General features: G+C 37.6%; 1 protein-coding gene and 1 pseudogene across 3 annotated transcripts; both read left to right on the plus strand.

Annotated features, from left to right (window-relative positions):
* Positions 1 to 804: 804 nt before the first annotated feature.
* LOC149089776 (tubulin polymerization-promoting protein homolog pseudogene) lies at positions 805 to 4,672 on the plus strand (annotated as a pseudogene). The gene is made up of 3 exons (XR_016192967.1): positions 805 to 1,711; positions 2,703 to 2,835; positions 4,478 to 4,672. The product of XR_016192967.1 is annotated as a tubulin polymerization-promoting protein homolog pseudogene (transcript).
* Positions 4,673 to 5,763: 1,091 nt separating this feature from the next.
* On the plus strand, positions 5,764 to 24,589 carry LOC149089777 (meiosis regulator and mRNA stability factor 1-like). Of its 2 annotated transcripts, XM_089246345.1 has the most exons (7): positions 5,764 to 5,833; positions 8,913 to 9,101; positions 10,934 to 11,051; positions 14,907 to 15,073; positions 17,774 to 17,946; positions 18,302 to 18,646; positions 24,223 to 24,589. In XM_089246345.1, the coding sequence occupies exons 3-6, from the start codon at positions 10,952 to 10,954 to the stop codon at positions 18,444 to 18,446; spliced, it is 585 nt and encodes a 194-aa protein (XP_089102471.1). In that variant the 5' UTR covers positions 5,764 to 5,833; positions 8,913 to 9,101; positions 10,934 to 10,951; the 3' UTR covers positions 18,447 to 18,646; positions 24,223 to 24,589. The 2 variants fall into 2 exon arrangements, with proteins under 2 accessions (XP_089102471.1, XP_089102544.1); XM_089246418.1 differs by lacking the exons at positions 8,913 to 9,101; positions 10,934 to 11,051 and having other exon boundaries at positions 5,772 to 5,833.
* The last annotated feature ends 357 nt before the right edge of the window (positions 24,590 to 24,946 follow it).

Consider the following 24,946-nt stretch of genomic DNA (forward strand, 5'->3'; position numbering starts at 1 on the left):
TTTTTACATATTTGTTTTGCACGGTTTCATACTTTTGTGTTTATATTTATACTGGTACATATTACTTTGAATCTCATGCAGTGAAACCCGTCTTAACAGACAACCCCTCAGATGCGGTCACCCATCTTTCACGGCCGAATAATAATTTATTTCCCTTTGTATAATAAAAGTATGCATTTCAAACTTAAGGGGCAAACATATTCAATTATGGAAAACATATTTCAAATATATCAGGGGTTTCCCTGATTAACCATCAGCCACCCCCCCCCTTTCACTGACGAATTTCTCTGTCCGCCAGTGACCGCAAAAGAGATGTTTTACTGTATTTGAATGCATATTGTCTAAGGGTCATCCAAGTACCCTAAAATAGTAGCCCCGGAACTCATTGTATAATCTGATTCTCTTCATTATATGTCTGACCTCGCACATGTTTTTTTTGTAACTGTATACGAATAGGGGTCACTTAGATTCCCATGACAGGGGTCCCAATAATTTTTTTCCTCCTTGTAACTCAGAATTCTCTCCGACACGACCACGCCGTCAAGGGGAATAAGCTTATATTGGGTAAGTGACAGAACCTGGTCTTGCTCCATCCGTTGTGGTCTATCCTGCCCCGTTGAAACCATCAACATCCGCATAATGTGTATGAACAACATGTGATTATTCAATTGAGTTGCCAAATTAAAGAGAATCGTTCTTAAGGTTTTAGTAACAACCACGCCAACTTTTATAATTCCCCGATATGATTAATTAACATGACGCATATTTCCCCGGTATTCAGTTTATTATTTTGTGTATTGCCAGAATGGAAAATGACCCACCAGTGAAGATTAAGGATCCAGATATTCAGGCAAAAGCACCAAGCACAAGAATACCCAGGAATATCCAGGAAATAGACTCCCGATCAAAAGACTCTGATAAATCGCCGATCCCCGGGAAAATCGTGAGCTCCGAAGACGAGGGAAAGTCGAAGGAGGACGCCTCCACCTAAACTCCACCAAGTACCCGAAAAAAAGTACAATAAACTCAAACGTCAAACTCATAACGAAGCGTCTGTTATCGTCTACATCACCTCAGTTATCAGAGGGGTACACAACTGAAAAATAATCTATCACAGGAAGTAAAGTCACTACGGAGGACTGACAGAACAAAGTTGGCATCGGACCGTCACTGAGACCAGCCACGAGATTCTGAAGGCATTCGATAAATATCGAGAAGCCTATCCGTTCCCGCTTCACCTCTGAACTCTATAGTACTTGTACCTATTCCCAAATACGGAACTCATGTCAAACCCACAAGAACAGGCCAAAGATACCGACACTTCTCAGGTGCAGCAGCTGGCAGAGGAACCGAAGCCAGAGTTGCAACCGCCAGAGGAACCAAAGCCGGTGGTGCAGCCGAATACGACTCAGGAAGCTCCGTCTGTTAAACCGCGGTCGCTGAGTGGAGCCAACGCCCAAGCCACGAAGACGCGGTCTTCTTCGATGGGAGGGAGTGGTACCGCCCGTGCTGGATCTACGAGCAGTCGTGGATCCGAGACTGATTCCCCGCTGAACTTCGAAGAAACGTTCAAGGCCTTCGCCAAGTTTGGAGAAGCGTCCAGGCAAGAAGACGGCACGATCACGCTGAGGAACATCGACAAATGGATCGCTCAGAGCGGAATCAAAACGACTCATGCCGATACTGGCATTTGCTTCAGTCAAGTGGCCAAGTAAATATGTTTCAAAATAATATTATTTCTTCCAGTTCTTAAAATAACTTTCTTAAAACAATCTTGCACTTTATTTGTCATTTGTAAGCGGAATCTCGATTTTTTTTCCGTGATGAACGCAGTGAAATCCACGACGGAGATGCCGAGCATCTCAATTTTAATTTACTCCGATATGATAGGATAACGCTGAGAATCAATACCCTCTAATTTTGCACCACCTCTGGCCAGCCAAAGGATTCTATCCTGCCCGTGAAAGGACCGAAATCATTTTTGGTCTTTTCTATAGAGCAATAGAAGGGCCCGTGAAAAGTCTGACCGAGGGGCGCAAAAAATCATCCCAGCCTACGGGCCCTGCTCTAAGATGTGGAGGCCATGCTTTAAACCGTTTAAGTGCTCTTGAGACAAGTGAACGATTGCGACAGTTTTATTTGGCATTTTTTGTCACGAAAAATTAAACGTATGCAAAAATTTCTTGAAATCACAAATTATGCTTCAGAATATGTTGTTTAACATTGCGACAACAGATATGCAAATTAATATTTTTAAACTGTTACCAGTCAGAACGTTAGAAAATTTTTATACACGTATTTTTTGTCACCTCGTACTGTATTTTATATTTTAGCCCTTTCTCTCCATAAAATTTAAGTTTCCTCCCCCAGGAATTGTTTTTCAATTTAAGCACTTTTGACACTTCTTCAGAAAACTGTGTAAAAACATTCTTCGATTTTTTTCATTTGCATGCATCATATTAAGCGGGGTGAATCTGGTCATGTCATGTCACTCAGATGATATGCAATGGTTTCATTGTTCGATCCACTTTTCAATGCAAGAACAGAAGGTTTTTCTTCTAGAAGCTACCTCAGTGAGAATCAGCCCTGCACAAATGAAATAACTAATGTTTCTCTCCATATAATGTGTGGGTTTTATCGATTTATTGTATTATTTTGTGTAATTTTCTTCCTTAATATTAATCAAATTCGTAAATATTCAGGCAACAAAAGCGGATCGGGCGCGACGATTTGGAGTTATTCCTCGACATATTGGCCAAACAGAAGAATGTGTCAGTTGACAAGCTGAAGGAAAAGATGACCAGCGCGGGGCCACCTCGTTTGAGTACTCGACAGGTCAGTGTGACTATTTCCAGATCTGAACTATTTCCCCCAAGTCTGTATTAAGACCTCTTACAAACAGGGTCTGTTTCTCAGAAGTTCAAGCGCTGGGTAAATATGAGTTTTTGGGCCCCCGCATATAATGTTCCTTGCGGCAGAGGCATGAAGAGAAGTGCCCGTGCCTATTATACCAAAGGCTGCAAATTAGCGAGCCTAAAAATTTGTGGACCCCGTTCACGTGCCCCGTTTGCCCATGCGAGGAACCGGCCCTGACTATGCCCAATGCTTAATGAGTGTTGTAGATTAGTGTTTCTTGACCTTTTTTTGTGTATGGCCCCCTCCCAAGAGAAAAAAAAATTAATTTAGTAATTAATTTAGTCTTCTAAGTTTTTTATCGTGAAAAAATAAAATTATGAGTAAGGAGTTCAGAGTTCAGTGAGCTTTCCTGTTGTGAAAGTTCTACGTAGGGCCATCTCAACATCGTGGACGGCGAAGCAAAGTGCTGCTCTGGTGGTGGGGGGATGGGCGGCGTAAGCTGATAGTAACATCTTACATTGTAATCTCGATAGCCATAGTACCAGATCTCAACATGTAGGTCCCTATGGACATATACGCCCCTCCTCTACGGGCTATACCTGAATGTCAGAATCCAGCAAAACTGCACATATAACCATTTTAACCATGTGGGACCTATGGGCACTTCTGTAGAATTTGGAAAATAGCCACAGCTTTCTAACCCTATTTCACTTGAAAGCTTCATTTGTTCACGTAACATTTACGGGGTTTTATTTTGCAGCTCTCTGTTGCTCATTTGCTATCTGCCATGGCTCCCTTTCCATTTCGTTTTCACTTGTGCCCCCCCCCCCCCCAAGTACCGCAAAAGGGCTCATATGACCCTGGGTTAAGGATCACTGTTACAGACTTACCGCAAAGTGCATCAAGGAATTTCTCAAATTTAATGTTAGCGTATATATTTTGTATCCGGGCAGCCCAAAAACTCATCAATTATCAGACCTGCACGACATTCAAAATGCAAATCTTGGAAATAAAAGTGACCTTAAACTAAGAATTACCATAAACTTGCTTTTGCGACTCACTTTTGTGGATTTTGGATAGAAATATTCCCCGAATGTAGCCATTCTCCGACTTACGAACAGGTTCCGTTCCGAGCATCATCCGTAAGTTGGAATCACGCCAACTCGGTGAAAGTTCGATTTCACGAGTTCAAATTCAATGTTCTCTTTTCCAAAGCCCATCAAAATCATTCATCGATACTTTTATCCGAATAAAGTCAGACAAGGTTACTTACTTACAGTCAGAGGGGGCCAAAAAGACCACTAACGACCCAAATTTGATATGCAAGCTCTTCCGAGATGGGTCGTACAAAAACAATAATTACAGCTAGGGATCATTGAGCTATTGGTCACTGCTCAAACTTAATTCACACTAACTTCCTAGAGGAGTCGTATAAATTTATTTGCATTCCTGTTATGAATTACTAATACGTCACTGGTGTTAAACAGTCCCATGGGTCGCGAAGCTAATCTTTCTGTTGATTTTGGGTCATGGCTGAAAAAGGGTAATACCCCTGTCGTAGATATATCCAACGAATGAGTGAATAGCACTTTTAATTTCGTGCGAAAATGTATCATTACAGCCGAGTTTGAGTGGAGTCGCTGCCGAGGTGACCAGAAGGCTGACCGATTCGGATCTGTACACTGGCAGTCACAAGGAAAGGTTCGACAAGGAGGGAAAAGGCAAAGGCATAGAAGGACGCTTGGACGTGGCCGAAAATAAAGGGTACGTCCAGGGATACAAGAACAAGGACACGTACGACGATACCCACGAATAACTAAGCTGGATGAATCCGAGCCCGTGGCGAACTGATCTTGTTATTCACTCACTCATCTTCTAAATGAAAAAGAAAAAAAAAATAGCACACAGCAAGAAGAATCTAAAAGAGAAAACAACAGAAATACTCGGAAGAAGTGTTAATAAATACTAGATGGGTCTTAATTAAGACTGTGTGCGCGGTTTCAATTCTTCATTTCGGAATTTTGGGGTCTGTTTGAAGAGGGATCACTTCGAACGGTACGACATGATTAGTTTACATCCGCGGTGGCCAACAACTGGCCCTTGGGCCGTATGTGGCCCGCGAAATGATTTTGTTCTGCCTCCGCCAAGTTAAAAGTACGAGACGTCCCATTATTTCCGAAATAATTTACAAATTCATAAAAATTGAAGGAATTGGTTAGCGGTAAAAAAAACTTCACCAATAGCTCTTTATTCACCAACACATCACAATGCACAATGAAAACCTTATTTAATGTTAGCCAGTAACAGGAAAATTCAGAAATGAGAAATTAATCATTCACCTTGTATTTTATAGGAGTATTCTCTATTCATCTCTGATTTGCATATGCCCAGTGATTTTCTTTCGTCCAGCGCCCCCTGCCGACAAAAATTTGAATAATTTGGACAAGATGGGTCTTAAGATTGGGTCTCCATTTCAGGATTTCTGGGTTTGTTTAGGGGAGGGGGGTCACTTCAAATGTTCGACAATTCACTTCCCCTCGCAAAGTTCGGTCGCCCTGGGTATATATTGACTTTGTTCCAACAGCATCAAGAGATCTGTAATTCAATAAGGATAAAACCCGACCAGAACCAGAATAAAAATTTTAAGGGGATGCCTGGCCCTTGTGCGGGCCATATATTCCCCATAAGGGCTGGGGGCCCATCGCGTCCCCCTGGTGAGAAAAACCCGACGAAAGGAGAAAATTGATCTTTAAAAATTCTTTACGGATCGGTGCGACCCTTTTCGTGGGCCATACGTTAATCAAGTGACGTCACAGTCTGGCCAATCGCTGTGGTGGTTATAAATACCATCAAATACAGCGAAATTCAAGTATTTGATTCGTCAAAGCCGCACAGGTGGTCAAGGGCGTCCGAATTCTAGATGTCCTCAAAAAGCAAACATGGCGCCCCGGTGGGAGAATAAATGGCCAGATGAAAGGTAATTATATGTAACAATTAAAGTTAGTTTCAGTGTGTGGCATCATCAAAAACTAATAATTTAGTGAATATTATGGCTCCATGTCTTATTAGGGTTACCATAGCTATAATTCTTGAGGAATTATGGTAATATGAAACTCGCCAAACTTGTTACAGAGAATTCGCCAAGTTGGCAGGAAACCCGATTATGGAAATATAGACAATCGCCGACTCCAGTGAAGCTCGTAAGCTTTGAAGGTGAGGGGATGACACCGACGTTCCTGAATACGGACCGTTCTCATCGCTGTAGCTGTCTACCTAAAATCACAGGAGTGATGTCTAAAGCTTATGATGTGAAACCTCTCTTAGTGTGGTCGCAAAAGAAACCGAATTCACTTTGCCAAGATATGAATGAGATCTGTTTACAAACTTCTTCAAATAATGAAATACCTTTATCTATTCGTAAACGAGTGTGGAGCTCATCACGTTCCCTTATGAAAAGGGTAATTCCACTTCCATCAGAAAAAACCCCAAAACAATCATTCCAGCTAACTCCGTGTTGCCCGTGGCTCCACGAATACACCATGTTGTTCAAAGAAAATCTGAGAGCTCTCCGTCAGGTAGTGCTGATGGTGCAGCGCATTTACATAAATGTGGGTCTTTTCGTCTCAACATTGACAGCAGTTCCAATGAAATCACCTTAATGTCTGGAGCAGTGTCCAACTTGGAAAAGAATTACCTGTCTCCGTACCCATGCCTGTGGAGATCAAGTTCATCTACCTACTTCACAAAAGTCAAATGGCTTGCCAAGTATGGATCTGAGACTAGCGGAGGGCGACCTACAAATCTTGAACAAAAGTTTCCCATATACATGGAACGTAACGTCTCGACAATAGAAAGTAGTCGTGTTCGTATATTTTCCCGTTTAAGTTCCATACAGGTCAGTAGGCATCTTAAAATTGCCACTTTGCTAAATATTCACAATACTGGTCTATCAGAATCAAATTTCTCAATTCAAAAATTTTGATTTCATGATGTTTATACAAATACATAGCCACAATAGGCAAACTGCCCAACACACGAGGTGGCTGAAAAACTTATTCTTTTTCTTTTTTCCTGATGAAAGAAACAAATTTCCTTGCTTTTTTTTTTGTTTTTCTTTATTATTTTTTGGTGTTCTTGCTTTACAAAACGTCCCAAACTCAGGGCCTGAAGCTCTGATCATTGTTTGTGTGTATGCGTGTCAGACTGATGGGGCTGAAAAGTGTAAGGATATGGATATGAAACTTTTAACCCTTAGGCTCGGAAATAGTCGGAGAAATGATTCTCTCACATCGGCAGCGGAAAAAATTTTTCTTTTTCAGTTGTCTTTCGTAAAAGATATAGATAACACTCAAACTCTCTCATATGTTGTAAACACAGTAAAATCTATCTAAGACGTATACTGAATGAAATTCCAGCCCAGTTTCGTGGCAGACTACGGACCACTTTTTTTGAGTCAAAAAAAGAAAAAAACAAAATTTTTACAATATATTTTCTCCGGACAATTAGATACCGTCATGATCAACAGATTTTGTGGTAATAACAGACGATATGGGGTTGGGAGTTGGAGAAATTTTTCAAGGTTTCGTTAAGAAGAATATGAATGTACATATTAGAATGAACACTGTATGAGACGAAATTAAAAAAATAGTCTTTTAATGGATTATTGCTTTTGGGTGCACCTTTATAAAACAGAAACAAGTCTAAACTGGAATATTACTTCTTTACCTGGACGTTCAGTTACCTGGCATTTCGTACAGGCTTCACTGCATAATATCATCGAAGAAAAGGTTTGATACAGAGTATCTGGATTCGAACCGACAATCGCCAATAAAACAGTGATTAGGGGTCAGCAGGCACTCTATCACTACTCAACAATGTACACCCGTTCTACATACGTAGTGTAAGTAAACCTGTTAGAGAAAAGATAAGTAACAAAAGAGTAAGAAAAAACTATAACATATATAACATACGTACGTCATCTTTACATCATTTTGAGAACTTCATGTTAAAAAGGGAAAAGAAATCAGATCATCACAGGGTAATTGAGTAGACTAATACGCTTATCATCTGTGGATGATGGAAGCACTCTGAGGGTTAAATAATGCTGAATAGTTGATCTACCACTCAGCTGAAAAATTGCAATCGGGTCAATATTGAACTGGGATAATTGAGGTAAGATAAGTTACGTGGGTTCAATACATCCTGTAGAAAATTTTTCTCGGTATTTCAAGGTGGGAACCCCCCTGTAATAATATGGATGCAATCTTCCCCCCCCCCCGCTTACCAGGTGCTCTTCTAGCAGTAGACCTATGAGGTTATCAAAATTAAAGTGCCCGAACTCAGAGCATAATGGAGAATATTTTACCAATTAAAATAACACCCAACTCAGATATCGGGCATTTCAGATGATGGGTTCGCCCTGCGATAGTATGCAGAAAAAACGAAAGGCATAACCTTGGAAAAATCTTTAAGAGGGTTTTAATTCAAGTACTTCGTCAGCAGATTTTTAGTCATTTTTTGACCCCTCTTCCTTTCAGTAAAATTTCGTCAGCTCTATACCCCTCCCTCCTCCTAACACATATTTGGATCAGAGACGTACGCCGTGGGGGGGGGTATTTCGATAATTCCAGAGGGTACTCCTTGAATTATGAAAAAGTCTGAGGCGCACGTACTTTTGAGCCATCTGCTGGCTCAAAAGTAACCACCAGCAACGCACTTTCCGAGCGCGTGTTGGTGGTTCGATTCCCCACATAGGAATGTGACTTTTCTTTCCAATTATCTTCGCTTGGTATCCAGTCATCTCTACTTCGTACAATTAAAGGAGAGGTTCATCGATTCGTTCTAAAGGGTTATTGCTAAGAAATTTAACTAAAGCATAATATTTAATGTGTTCCAATTTTCAACGCGAGATCTTAAACCTAGATCGTGTATTGAAAGATTTGGAAATCCAACCACACAATTCTAATGTAAATGCATTTTCTATTCCAAAAAATGTGCAAAAAGATCTCAGTTCCGTTTTTTATTGAAAAGGCTTCATTTTCTGTTTATCATAACAGCCTTTAGATCGTCCAGTGGCAGTGTTTCATGATGAGGAGAATATGAATATACCTAGAGAAATTTCAGCAAGCATTGTTGTTCGAGCGATAAGGAAGAACGTAATATGAAAAGAAGAAGACTTCTATTTTGCACCATCGGATGCACGAAAAGGACCTCTTCAACTGTTACAAGAGTTCAATGACGAAGAAGTAAATAGGTCTTCATTCTATTCTTTTTTTTGACGTAAATACGTCTTTTAAATTGTCTTACAATACTGGATGCATCCTCATCCTCAACGCATCATAACGAAATTTTTATTTAATTATTATTATACTTTGATTATTTCATTTAAGGCTCATATTTCAAGAGGGTTTTCAGAATCTAACAGTGTTTTTGGTATCTGTGGTAAATCTCGTTAAGGCAACTTTAATAACGTAACGTTATCTCTATGGTTTTAAACCAAACAGCAGTGGCAGTCCCAAAATATATCGTCTTCTTACAGCCCTCTCATATCGGCAACCCCAAGCCTAGACAGCTCTATACAGAGAGCTTTATCAGAGCTGCAAAGTCTGATAACGGAAGTGATGGGGGAGGATATTTTTCCTTTCCTGTCAAGGTAGCATACGTTTATGCTTACAAGTATAAGTAACAGAAAACTATAGTTTTTTCTCCTCCTTGTTTTTTTATTATTATTATCATTTTGTGTTCAGAAGGGGGGGGGGATCCTTATACAGAAGAACTCTCGACTATTGGGCTTGCAACTGTCCGGCCTAGTTTTTTTTACAAAATATTCTATTTCTACATGCTCCATCACAAGAAGTCGTATTGCATGTATTGTGCGGACTGAAATACAATATTTTTCTCCGACAAATAAAGTATATATAGTACGAGTATATATATATATAAATATTGAATATAATATATGAACACAAATTAATAATGATTATATAACATATGAGATGTTAATAAAAATATATACAATATTTACAAAAAAAATTGACACAAAAAGTTAGAACTTTGCCTGGTTTTAATTTATACAAAAAATTGACATGTTTTTAAGACAGATAAAATTTTAATTGGTTGAATGGTCGACGCGTTTCGGCTCTACAATGGAGAGCCGTCATCAGAACCTTGTGGTCAGAAATCATACAAATGAGTCGTGGAGGGGTGATGTTTATGTCCAAAGACTCAGCAAATACAAAGGCGAACTCTCCGAACGACCAGACATAAACATCAACCCTCCACGACTCATTTGTGTGATTTCTGACCACGAGGTCCTGATGACGGCTCTCCACTGTAGAGCCGAAACAACGCATCGACCTGTCGACCAATTGAAATTTTATTTGTCTTAAAAACATGTCAATTTTTTGCATAAAAGAAAATTGTATGCTGAGTTAAGTCCGATGTAGGGTCCTGTTCAGTGTACACAATCTCCAATGAAAGATTGAGAATTCGTTGTTTCTGTAGTCTAGTGGTCTAGGACGTTCACCCGGAAGGGCAGTTGAATTTTTTCTCTTCCCAAAATATATCTTTGCATTGGCCAGCTGAAGTTTTTCTGAAATGTGTGCAATATTTTTGTTCTTGGCTTTCCTTTTTCTGTATGGTAAATTTTTAAAACAGAACAATTCAGAAGTGCGTAACAAACATTTATTAAGTACTTCGAGGTCAGAAAATATGGCCAAGAGCGAGTTTTGGTATAAAAATGATGTTTTTGATGGTATGGGTGGGCGTAGGAAGTGAAAGAATAGGTCTACTGTATTTATAGAACTCCGACCAATTCAGTTATTCATCCCGCCCTACCGACAAATTACGCCAGATACTCCGAAGTCTACTGCATTTATCAGCTCACGCAATCGGAAAAATGCTGTTCTTCTTGAAAAAATAGGTGGCAATTTTTGTATCAATACTATTTACCAATATGTCTCAGTGTGCTGTGACATGAAAAAAAATTGAATACACCGTTATACACTATATATATCGACCGACATGTCGATTATTTACGATACATAAAATTTCATTACATCTATCAACTCTTTTGTAGGCAGTTGTTCCAAGCCTCATGTGTGGAGAAAAGAATGCTCTTGATGAAAAACTAATCAGTCTGATAAAGAGATTTTGTAAAGTCTGCGGAAAACCACCTGTAGTAATTCTTCTCAGTGGTAATGTAAAAAAGTTTCCTTATTTTTCAGGGTTCTTTTTTTTTTTTGAGATATGACGTAATTGAGTCAATAAAATTCCATAAATATCCTGTCACCGACTCAAGGGTGGTACTTCTACTGGTTATAGTAAGGGTCGACCAGCGAATTCAATTGAAGATATACTATACTGCTTTCCCCATAATAATATATCCTATCACAGAACAACACATAATCTGGTGCCGGCGGATGGGGGGGGGGGGTTAACTGATTTTATATGAATTCCATGTGCTGAAGACACATGACTTTAGTTTTTATCCATCTGCTCTTGTTTGAGAGATAAGACAGTATCACTCATTATTTACGTTAACACATCAAATTAGACTTTCAGTATAAGCATAGTTTATATATATATATATATGAAACATTTTAATGTTCAACAGCACAGAGAGTAACACACCTGTAAATCTAAAATAACTTAATTTAAAATTAGAAATGAAAAGAATCGAATAAAAACCAAAGAAAATGTTACTATGTTCTACTCCGAAAGCTTCTTTTGTTTGAAATTCTTGAGTGAACTTTGCTTGCATAGTCTCTTAGCAGATTCCACCAGCCATCTGCTCTGGTATCTGTCCTTCATTGTCTTTATTACCTGGTGCAATCGTTCTCCTTGTTTTTCACTAGTATCGCAAAGAATCTCAGGGAAACTGCTGTACAAGTAATGAAAACATGAGGTCCTCGCTTTTCTCCCTGAATCCATGAAATGATCGTTTATGAGCTTTTTGATTTGAATATTACCAAAAATTCCAACTTTAAGTTTTCCTGTACTTATTCCACACATTTTTTGTCCTATAAATGCAAAGCAAAGGCTCTCCTGATCAAGAGCTTTCATGAACGGTTTCGTTAACCCTAGCTTCATACGCAGCGTAGGCAAGATGATTCTGCCCCGTCCGACAAAGGGTTCAAGAATGAAATTTTTTTCTCCCTCACCCAGTGGTATGGTTTAGCTCTGCTATCCCATTCGCACAAGGAGCAAGACTATTTCGTGTAGCCTCCTTGCTGACCAAGGAGCTATGGTATCATATTCTTCTTTCATTTTTAGTGACTGAGCAAATGGTATTGCAGAGGATAAATCAGGAAATGTCCACTTGCTACGATTTTATTTTGGTTTCTACACCGAAAGTAATATTCACTATACAAAAATAACAGTCATCAATGTGGTTTATGTGTTCCCTCCAAACCATATGAACACCAAGTTTTAGACTCCTTCTCTTTCTATTTGTCCACGGTCTTAGGTGTTCTATACAAGGTTTACACACAATGTATGTAGTTCAAACTTTACCTTGATCACCAAGCCTAACACTGTACTACTCATGGTAAGATCTTTTAAACAAAATCAGGAATGGGGGTTTTTTTTCTATTTTTAAGGTGTACTCATCATACATGTAGCAAAATACATCAGGATGATTAACACAACTTCTTCGACCGGGCGTCATTCTTTCTTTTCATCAACCTAAAAAACGGAGAACCACTTCCTGCACAACTCGTTCGGTAGTAAACTGCCCTTGGTGATAGAAAAGAATTTGAAAGAAAACAAAGAACTTTATAAGTTGTTTTAGATGTAAAAGACTAGGTTATGTCGACAAATATGGCTTCATACAATCAGCTGATGCCAGTATAGAAAAGAAGGAAGGAAAAAAAAGCACAGGAACCAATCCTCCCCCCCCCCCTCATATAAAACTTAACCACTACTCAAGGAGCCATATAGTCAAATATTGCATAATGTAGCTACGCTAAATCTCAAAAGTATAGCTGATGAAGAAAAACTGTTTTCACATATTTGAGAACAGCATACCGAATAGTCAAAATCAGTTGAAAAATTCCAGGCACTAAACAAAAAAAAAAAATTTATAGAGCAGATAATTATTAGATCAAAACAAACTTTTCGGTCCCTTGAATTTCGTTATAATGGAGTTCGACTGTATTATTACCATTATTACCAAAGACAATTTAGTGCAAAAATCGTTTCACGGCATGCTTTTTATCGAGTTATTGCCAATCCCTTGAGAACAAAAATGAATTTTTATCCATCAATATATATCAAATAAGTTTTTATTAAGAGAATTTTCAAAGAAAAATCATCAGGAAAAAAGATACTGGGTCGATTGAGATCAGCTGAAAGAGATAGAGAACTATATAAAAATTTAAGTTATACGGTAAATACGATGAAAATTATGTTTAATAACCAATCGTATTGTTAAGTTTGATCAAAATTTCACGACATTTATAACTTTTACCGGCGATTGTACATAATTCCCAAATTAAGTCGGTAATAACTAATGAACAAAAATTGGCATCTCTCTCTCTATTCTCTTCATTTAAACAGTTTATTTGTCCGTTATCAGTCTCTATATATCCCTATATTGATCCCTATGATTCGGGGTCATCGCAACGTTGGCGTATTTTTTGTGATAATTATGGCCATTTACAATTAAGCACAGCTAACTATAATTATTATGGTTAGCTATGGCAAACCTAATGATGAAAGGAATCTGAATATCGATACCTTATTGATAAATATATATGATGTATTACACCATCTGATATATAGGTGCGAATACTGGATGAGTATGAGAAATGAAATAAATTTGAAGAATGAGACAATAAAACTACCAACATTACTGAAAAACAACACCACAAGACAATTTATGATTAAAATAATGGAAGAGGTCACAGCAAAATATATAGCCTGGAGCGAGGCGGAGATAGAAACAATACAACAAATGGAAGCGGCAAGCGACTCCGAATATGAACTATAATAGATTAGCGACCCAAAACCTCTTGCTATCTTAGTGTGACGATAACCTGAATTTTCCAAGTTTCTTGATTTCTAAATAATGTCGATTTTACTATAGACATTGACGTAACTATGGAATGTGATCAATGAATATTTTTGGCCGTATGTGTTTGTGTGTACGTCGAAAATGGGACATATGCATGTTGTATATATTTCGAAATTCATATCCTTCGAACCATCTTAATTTTATATTCTATATTTTAATTGCAATTTTTTATTTTTGTTCCTTTAACTTTTAATTCCATTCTTAATGGAATTAAAAGTCTTACATTCTTTTTCGTGTTTTGATTTGTATATTTTTATATTCTGCATTTTGCTTTTATGTTATCTTATATGTTAAGCGTTTATTTATTTCAGCGATAATTTTAAGTCTTAATTTTTGTTTATCTCACAATTACTTTTGTTTGCTTTGAAGTTTTTTGTTTTTGTTGTTGACTTCTTTTAAGCTCAGTATATTGGCGAGAGAGTTGTTTGCTTTCATCGCTGTGAAATTGTGATCACTGCGTCGAACCCACCTTGCCGTATGCCTGTAAAGGCGGGACGGCCGAACTTATTGATGTATAGGGATAGACATATTGGGGTCGGCAAAAGTCCGAATTTCTGACATTGGCTGGATCAACTGAGCCGGTCATTTAGCGAATTCACTGACTTTGGACTTTGACAGTAACATATATGTACAGTCTTGACGCCACTTATTATAATCATGTAATCATTTGGGTATTGCTATCGCTTTTGCAGAGAACGAAACGGACCAATATCAACGTAGGAAAAAGTTCGTTTATAGTTATAGGGACTTCGGATAATGTTACCATTTTTCGATAACATTATCGAAAAAGGTGGTGTTTTTTTTTACTTCTTCCTTCTGCTGCTGCGCGTCCAGAAGCTAAGGTTAAAGTCGAACTTATTTTTTTCCAGTAAGTTATCATTATCAAGCTGCAAGACAATGTAGGAGTCTAGAAAATGTGTTCTCCCATCATACATAGATTAAGTTGATACTATATATTTTATTTTCTCGTTCTTAGACGACTCCGATTTTGTTGAATGTCTAAAGTTCGTCAAAAAGAAATATGAAGCCACAATCTGCGTCGTCCACAGTTTTCAAATTAGTCAAGCACTAAGCAGTGTGGCTGATCACAAGTACCGATATGAAGCGATTGTCGCTAATTTACAGAAGAGGCCGAAATTCCAGGTAAAACCTGTTCGCCGTTTTATATTTATAACCTTCGAATTTTACACACAAAAATATCACAGTACGTAAATCTTGGGCTAACGACATTATCAGGCTTAAATTGTTAAAATTTACCTGAACATTTACAGAATTTAAATTACAGAAAGAAACAATTTTAACAGAATTAATCTGAAACAGGAGCTTTTGGAAGAAACAACTCCTAAATAGAAAATCAGGGGGGGGGGGGGAAAGAAAATTAAAGATCTCATTATATACGTTTGTGGATGCAAACCAGGAAAAAGATAATACCTAAACGAAGATTAGAGACAACAACGAGAGAAAGTTTCATATTGAATGCCTGGTTGAATTGAAATGTGTTGGCCACTTCGTCTGCCGCTGTGGTGGTCAAGTGGACATAGTGACGGACTCTTATCGCGAGGACCCCGGTACGAACTTTACCGTCACCACAGTGGCAGTTGGCTGAATGTGGTTTTCTGTAGTTCCCAACTGCGAACCGATCTCCCCGTTAGAAAGTCTCACCACAGAGAGCAACGTGCCTGCAACGATATTCTTCTGTGAGACAGAGTGGGGGGATATGACCTATCTGGCTATAAAAGGACACTTCGTCAAACGAAGATACTTCAGACCTAGACTATAAGCCGTATGGAAATTTAACTAGTCTTTGAATAATAATATTATTCATAAGAATGGACAATGATGTTCAAAGATTAATTACCATTTATGTTATATCCTTTCATTAACCACCTTTTTTCGTTATATCTTTTCATTGACTGCCATTATATGTTACACCCATGATCCCAAAGATGGACAATGATGTTATGAAATTGATTTCCATTGCTAATGTTTGGGTGGTTTTTTTTTTTTTTTTTTTGGGGGGGGGGGGTTATTGTCGCAACCGCTATGCCGGCCCCTGTTGTATTTAATTTTTATTTTCTATTGCTCTCGTGTGTGTGTATCTGTACTTATGAACACATTTGCAAGCTCTTGATGTGAACAACAGAGCATATAAATGATACACCAAAAATTCCACCCTCACACACACACATGCCATGTCACTGTTTGTAAATAACAATGAAATTTTGATGTGTTGCCGATAGAAAGAATGAGACGGCGTTTCAGTGGGCTATTTGGTGGAAAGCACATTGCCTGATAGAGTTAAGGCAATGGTTCTCAAGCTTTTATCACATGTGGCTCCCTTGCCCACTTCATGGTTCAGCTGCGACTCCCGAGACTAGTTTAATAGATATTTTCCCACACGGGCGGTTCGAGCTTACCTGAGGATGATGTCACTCTCCGCTATCCATACAGCGCATAGCTGGCTGATGCGAAGATATGTTTTAGGAAAGCGAGAAAATTTAACTACCTTTAGAGACTCAAAGGCAATATCTCAATCTTTCCTTGGAGCTCATGTGCTGAACGGGAGCGTACATGGACGGTCTGACCTAACTCAGACCGAAGCTCACAATTGCTGACACTGCCACCAGGTGCCGACTTATCCGAGGATGATGTCGCACACTCCGCTATCCAGCTGTTAAAAAAACCTTCGTATCGAGCTTACCTACCGCCCATGTGCAGAGCCTCATATGCCGCCCTTAATGACGACGCTGGGAAGCGGCTGACAGGGTTTCTGTGAAGGGTACCTCGAGATAAACCTGATTTTTTTTAGAAGTCATTGTTTACTGTGCAAATGTTCGTGTCTGTACGTCCTGAACGAATGTCATATGCACCATACATCCCGCACTGAAGTAGAATTTTTTTTTGTTCCAGTATTATTTTTTACCATTCTTAACAATGCCAGTTAACTTAAGCCTTGAAACAGCACTTATTTTTGTGAGCCATCATCACTATCCTGTAAGGATGATATGTAACAAGATTATTTTTATTAAGAAATTTTTTTCAAAGGTGTTTCTGGTATTCTAGAGACTGGACAAATGAGAAGCCAACTTTTTTCTTTGCTTTCATTTGACTATTCTAGAACAAATTCTGGGCGAGGGCATGCCCCCCTCCATCATAAAGCCGGTTCCCTAGGCTGGGATTTTTTGTGCCCCCCCCCCCAGTCAGACTTCTCGTGGGCCCTTCTATAGTTAATTTATAGCGTAAAAAAGCCAAAAAAATTATGAGAATTGTGCCAGGCCCTTGTAGAGGCCGTGGGTCAGGAAACCAAAATGCACACTTACCCCTTGTGATAGAGTACAGAGGCGGCACTTGGCCATGCGACCCATTGCTGCCGCACGGGGGCCGCTCATGAGGGGTTCTAAATCCGAGGTGAATGGTAAAAAAAAAGTTCTACTGCCGGAAAAAATCAAAGAAAATGTTTTCTGTCGACTCTGGAGGCGTGAAAAAAAATCCGAAATGAAAGGGAGAAAAAAAATTTTTTGTTAAGAACTATCTGGATAAATTGGATACAAACACACACACACACACTCTGTTATAGAGTGCATTACATTCAAAAGTCGCCGGTAATATCGTATTTGGGAACGGGAGGCCTGTGGACATCCTCAGATTTTCAGCCATGACCCATATTCTTTTAAATAACCAGCTTATAACCGTCGTGGAGACAGTGCGGTTGGTTTGATGTTCAAATTTGCATGATTAGGAAACGATTCATTGCCATTCTAGCTAGATTATTATTGTTATTAATGTGAGAAAAAAATTTCCAATCGATAAATTCCTACTTGTTTATTTTATTAATTGTTGCAGTCATTCATGTGTACCCCAAGCTTTGTATTTGTCAAATCTGAAAGTTCCAGTTCCATCAAATTCGGAGATCTGATGAAGCATGCTAAATCCATGGTATCAAGTGCAACGAAAGTTAAACGTGTGGATGATGAGACAATCGTATTACATTTCGATAATATAAATGAAGCAGAAGGGTATGGGGATTTTTTTTCCTCGCTTAGCTTTTGCCTTTAATGTTGACCTTTTTTCTGTACAGTTTTCCCTTCAACATTGATGTTGTGCAAATATGAGTACTTTTTTCATATGATTACATCTATATACATTATATATATATATATTTATATTTATAATTTCTAAAAGTGAAATAAAAAAATTCTGAGCAAGAGCTTTCCTTTGTTGAAACATGAATTTCTCTGGTGGTGTCAAGTCGAATCTATCATTACCGTAGATGTAAATTTAATTATAATTATTCCAAGCAGAATGAAATTGATTATTTTTATCATGTGCAACATATGATATGCATTTATATTTTCTCCCTCTCTTTAACAGGGCCGTCAATCAACTCCATGGATCAAAATGCAACGACAAGCATGTAGTGGCTAATATTGGTGCTTGTATAAAGGACTATTGTCAGTTCTGTGGTAGAACTCTCTACTCTCGAGACAACCACATTTGTCCAGCAAATATTTCTTAATGAAAAGAAGAGTAGAAGATTCTGCATTCATGTTCAGCAATCCACGTATAGCCGAGAAAGACGACGGCGGTGCAATAAAATTTTCAGAACTAAAATTTGAGAGTGACTGTGATGCTTTGATAATTATCCTGGACTCCAAAATGGTCGACTTTGAAGATTTTAATAGAGAGATTCATGAAAAGTTGCGGATCATGTTACAGGTAATTTTTCATCGCTATTTTTTTTTTTTTTGTTCTTTTTATCACAAAATACTCCTAGGGACCGTTAAGTAAAATCTGTAGCATTCTCTTTTTTTTACTTATTAACAATGAATACGTGACGTCCCACAATGGGTGCTTGACCCAAAAAACGTGTTCAAAATTATTTTCATATTTTCAATGCGCTATTTTGTATTGAAATAAGACTAATTTAGCGTTAAAATACTAAAAAAATAGTTTATCGGGACTAATTATATAAAATATGAACATATGAATATATGCAGGTCCTGTAAGTGCTAATGAGGCCTTTATCTCATCAACCGTTCGTCGTAGAGGTATGATTCCAATTTTAAAAATGTTCAAAAAGGCATTCAAAAATCACCTGGCACCAGTTTTGAGAGTGAAAATGCAATGTTTAACAAAAAAAAAAAATTCTAAACTTTTATACGGTTCCCTTGTCCTCCAACTTCCCAATTAGAATGTTTTTCCCCTGTATCCCCTGAGGCCAACTAAAAAAATCCAAGGTTCTAAGTGCAATATTCGCTGAGATATTTGAATTCAAAATGAAGAGAAAAATCGAGAAGGGCCGGCATAAATGAGGGAAAGGAGCTTTATCCGTTAGTTTTTGCTGTTCTCTCATAACTTTTCTTTGGTTTTGAAATTCGAATATCTCAGTGAATATCGCACATAAAAACATTTATTTATTTTTTTTTTTTTTTTGGTTGGTCACAGGAGGCTGGTGTTGGTCATAAAGGCTTCAGGAGATTCATCTCCTGTAGAAAGATTCATCTTTCTATTTGGAAGTTAGAGGGTGAAGGGACCGTTTAAAAATTCCGTTTTTTTTGCGATACACTGTATTTTCACTCTCAAAACTGGCACAGGGTAATTTTCAACACTTTTTGATCATTTTTTAAATTGGAATCATTTTGGCAATTGGAATACCTCTATGGAATTTGAAAATGTTTGGTGTGAATTTTAATTTTCCAGGTCACACGAGGTTAAATGAAAGGTCAAATTGGTTAATTGTTATAGATTCTGACTTTTGGGCATGTGTAATTTAGTAAAAAATGTTCAGGTCGCGAAGTAATATGAAATAAAAAAATTGGTTAATTTTTAAAGTTTTTGCAAAGTATATTTTTTACCCAGCCAACATTTTTAAAATTTTGATAACACGAGAAATTCACACCAAGTATTTTTATGTTCCAAGTATTTTTCCTGGAAGGCAGTCATATGAAAAGAGCTGTGAAAGCTCATGCTGTTACACTGGAAGTTTTATTTGACCTCTTGATGGAAGAATTCGGTGACATAACGGAGCGAAAATCTACACTTCAGAATGCAGTGAAACAAATTCAATGTTCGTTTCCAGTGCAAGATCCCCAAATTATCCAATTAGCTCATAAAAATGTAATTAATAAATTTTAAGATTGCGAATTCAGTAAGCATTTGGACATCTTTTGCAAAATCAGATCTGAAAAGTCTTCAACTTTTAAATTCAGCTAATATTACATGAAAATTATTATGAACATCTTCAATGGTTAAATAATATTTTTAATAATATTTTAACTTTTTCCCCTTGTTAAAGGGTATGTGACCCCCTTAAACAGTATAAAGTTTACCTTATGGTTGATTAATTTAACCCTCACGGTGAAACAAAAAATTCACATCAAGCATTTTTATGTTCCCTATACCTTAACGTTATAACTTTGATGTATAAAATTTGCATAAACTTTCAGCAGGGAGAACTGTATTTTAGACATATGCTCTCTCTCCTGCACTAATTTTCTTTTGAATCCAGCATTATTCTTGAAGTAGTTTTGTGGGTTTTTTTTTATCTTGCAAGTATATTTCCGCGAATGCAATATTACTGAGGACATGCAGAACACTCTTTCTTCGCTGTTCGTAAAATTGTGTTACAGGGAGGAGTTTTATTTATTTGTTTGTGCGTAGCTCTTGAATGATTTTCAGATAATGCAGCTTCAACAAACACCGACAAAACTTCCAATTTGAAGTGTTTTTTGTTTTAAACTAAATTGTTGAGTATTGATATGTTCCGTTGCTTATCTGTCTTCCCCGTAATTAAATCTTTCAATGGTTTTAAAGCTTTATTTTTGCTACCTGCTCATGACGTCATTTCCGAAAATAGCAAAAGTTCTTTTTATATTTTTTGAATTTTCTGTAAGGTTTCCGGGCTGCTCCGTTTTCATTTTTTGGTGCTTTCGCTTGGACTTTAAATGACTTTTATTCAACACCCGATTAAGCTGTTCAAGATTCCTTGAAGTCACCAAATTTTATAATTTTCTTGCACACATTTGAGTTTTTTTTTAATTACACCACCCTTAATTTCACACTCTATATCCACTTTTAATCAGCACTATTTTTTATTGCATTAAAGTTTACTCAATACTCTTGATGTTTTCCAAAAAATAGCCAAATTAAGCGGAAAATGTCATAAATAATGCACCATATAATTATATAATTTTTCTTTATGATATTGCATGGTAAATATAAAGTTGATGTCCAATCAATACTTCGACTTCCGATTAACCTGTAGAAACTGAAGTAAAAATAGTTATAAAATTCGAATAATATGAATTTGTGTGAAGGTAGTCGCATCTAATGTATTTTTAATTTTAAAATGGCGCATGAATGCGCAGCGAATTTTGTGTTTATGGAAGATCAAAGATGCCCTCTTTGAGTTGACAAAAGAAATTTTGCTGGAAACTGGCCGGAATTGTAGCATTGCTTCCAGTTTCAAAATAAGTCATGTTCGAAATTTCAGAAAATCTATCATCATATTCAAAATTCCGTAGATCAATTAAAACGAATGCCAGATCAATATAATGTACATTGACGTATTCGTACATATTCGCTCAAGGTTCCTCAACCATGAAAATCCGGATACTTTGTCTTGAAAATTCCGAAGAAACGGCTGGTATTTGCAAGAACTCATGCGCGCAATTTCAAACCTCCGATATCGAACCAACAAAACTAGCCAAAACATGCTTCCGTGCAGCCAAACCCCGACGGATGGGAGGGGACCAACCGACCAAGAGATTGCCAAAAAATGCAATTACTTAAAAATAAACTCTATTCAATTATAAAAATAAATTGTTTTTTTTGCTTGGGACCATTTAAAAAATCGACTTCTTAGATCAAATACCCCACTGTGCATCAGGACGGAAAGTTGCTCGGAGATTGCGCTTAGAATGTCGTTTCTATGACGATTTCTTGTGTACGATCTCCACTTGCTGCCTTGTTTTTAACAAATATCTTACATGCTTGCAGCATGTGTAACGCAAGCCGATCTCGCCTTTAAAAAGTCTCCGCAGAGTGCAACAGGCCAACAACGGTAAAATTATTCACTCAATCACTTCACTCATTGTTCGAAAAAAAGATGGCAGGATATCACAAGCATTACACCGAAACAAACTTCACGTTAGGTTCACAACATGAACACATGCATTCCAACATATACCAATTCGTTAGCAGTTCCGCAGAGGAATGTGGATAAGGTGTATATGTGGTTTAGTAGCACTACCCATAACAAGCATTACGCACTAACAAACTTCATGTTAGGTTCACAAAACATACACGCACAATTCAACAATTCCTTAGAAATTCAGCAGAGTAATATGTACAAGGTGCATGTGTGATTTAGGTAGTAGTAGTAGTAGTATCATGTGTAATATGCAATAAACCTCCCTAATAAGGTCGCCCTCCATTCCTCTGTATACCAGCTCTTGCAGAGGTGGATCGAAAACAAATAATGTCTGAGGCTGAAAACGCACAGAAAAGTTTTAGTCTAAAAAAATGTAATGTTGTAATGTTATCAATATGCTTAATGTATTTTGTCTTTTAATTTAACCGAGCACCGAATGAAAAATTCAGTACTTAATGCACACCTTATTCGTATATATATATTTCAATTTTTTCAAATTCTATCTTCTTGACTATCGATATTCAGTATTTGTTTAACTCACTGGAAAGCAGTTCGCAGTAACTTTGCATTGTGAACTGATTTCCAGATCCAAATATCATTCATTCATATTTTCCTCGTGATATTGACATCAAGTACCGTATATTAATACAGTGATGCCTCGGCTAACGAATACGAATTCATCTAACGAACATTTGTCATGGATGTCAGGGACGCACGTGCTAACACAAAAAAAACAGCCCCGTCCTGAACTAAATTTTTCATTCCAGTCAAAATGAATCTAATGTAACTGCAACTCGAGCCAGATCAATCTATTTACATCTAGGAATCACTTTCCAGATACACCTCTCGTTCAGAAAAGTTTCGAGTCATTTTATGTAAAATGAATAATTAAACAAAAAGAGAAAATACGTTTAAAAAAGAGGTAAACCCTAAACGAGTGATTTTAGTGGATACGTTAAAATTCTTCAGAGCGAAGTGAATAGTTTGAACACTTTACGAACTCATCTTTTGCGTCTGCATGTGTGTGTGCGAGAAAAATGAGCTAACTATATCACATAGCACATACCACCTCACACACATTTTTTTTTCAATATGGCTTACGAGCCCGATTGCATCGTGCGAAACAAAAAGATGTTCAGTTTTATCATCTTCCTTCAAATTATCCTTCATCCAATCTTGAATTTGTGTACCTCAGCCTTCAATTAGCATTTGTCTTTATTACACAGTGAACCATAGTATTTTATTAAAGTTATCCTCAAACTAAAAAAAAAAACAGCTTCGTGGCCCATGTTAATGTTTGTTTTTCAAAACTAGTGAAACCAGTGATGCAATAAGTGCATTTATAAAAGCACTGTCAGCAGGGCCGTCTTAAGAGTATCATGGGCCCCCGGGCCGAGTGATTTTTCTGAGGCCCTACAAGGCAAATTCTCGAAAATTTCAACCAGATCTCATTTTTGTGAGGCCCCCTCTTAGCTTGAGGACCCCGAGCCGTGCCCGGGTGGGCCCATGCGTTAAGACGGCACTGACTGTGAGTAGACAGAGGCGGATTTAACGGCGTGCTCCCGGGGCCCTGAAAAACCCAAACTTTACACTTTTTTCTAATTTAAGGAGAGCCCAATATTTTCTCTTGCTCTCGGGGCCTCAACTGACTAAAATCCGTTTCTGTGAGTAGATTTTTGCGACTTATCTAGGAAGCCACTGCGAATCAAGTTTGGGTCACGAATCATAGCTAAAAATCCCTGGTTGTAAATGGATTTGAACGACCCATCATGGAAGGCCCTGCAAATCATTTTGGTCATGACCCGTAAGTATAAGTAGTAGTGTTTTTATTCAATAACCCCGCACCAATTTCAAAGTCCTATGTCTGCCTCATGGGACTGTTTTTTTATTTATTTTTCTTTTTTATTCTTGACACTCACGTGTAGAACGAAGCTTGGAGATACTTTAAAAGTAATTTTGCAATTTTTTTAGTCTTAATTCCCTTTTTAAACTCTGACGATTCAATTGTTAAAAAGATATTCTTTCTAATTTTTTTTAATTCGATGTTTCATTTTTCAGACCATCTCAAATTTTTTTGACAAAATGCTCAAAAAAATGCAGTAACCAGTTACTAAAAAATCAATGTATTCATTTTTTATAGGGAGTTTTCCATGTTAGGATCTGTTACTTACCCAACATGGAGAAAATTGCAAAGGTCTTTTTGGCAGACGACTAAGATCATGAAATATTAGGTAGCCGCAAAGACCAGCTGGAAATGTGTGATCAGAAAGCTTATTTACTTCTTGGTAGGGAGCTAGTATCTTCGTTCTTTGACTTTATATTTAAAGACAATGCATTGGCAATGTGAACGGGAATATCATTTTTCTCATTTAACACTATAAATATTATTTCGAATGCCCTTCGCATTTTTTGGATTTTTACTTCTATTTCAGTGGCTTACTGTAAGAACCTAATCGTGCCAGAGGTGTTCATTATTTGCAATAAATACAATATGTTGTAAAAATGTATATATTTCTCTTGTGTGTTTGTGTGTAGTTTTTTAAATAAATTTAAAAACCGTGTTCTCACGAGACGCGAGGCTTCACGGTTTTTGGATTTAAAAACCACATTCCATGAACCCTCATGGGCAATTTTTGATGGGTTATGGAACCCGGTTTGGCTAGTATAGGAACGTTCTCACTTATAATGTTGCTGGACGAACGTGTGTGGGTAAAATATTATTTCGGCTCAACCGTTTTTCTCCAGATGAGGGTGATTACCTCAAACGCCTGGGATTATTTGGATCTCGAGAGGCAGGCCCGTGATTTGGGGGGGGGGGGGGGTCCGGGGGTCAATCCCCGGATTTTGAAAATACACTAAAAATG

The sequence above is a fragment of the Pholcus phalangioides genome, unplaced genomic scaffold (assembly GCF_987345545.1).
Source record: "Pholcus phalangioides strain wild (caught in Gottingen) unplaced genomic scaffold, Ppha-v1.0 ptg000001l_1, whole genome shotgun sequence".
NCBI classification, from domain to species: Eukaryota; Metazoa; Arthropoda; class Arachnida; order Araneae; family Pholcidae; genus Pholcus; species Pholcus phalangioides.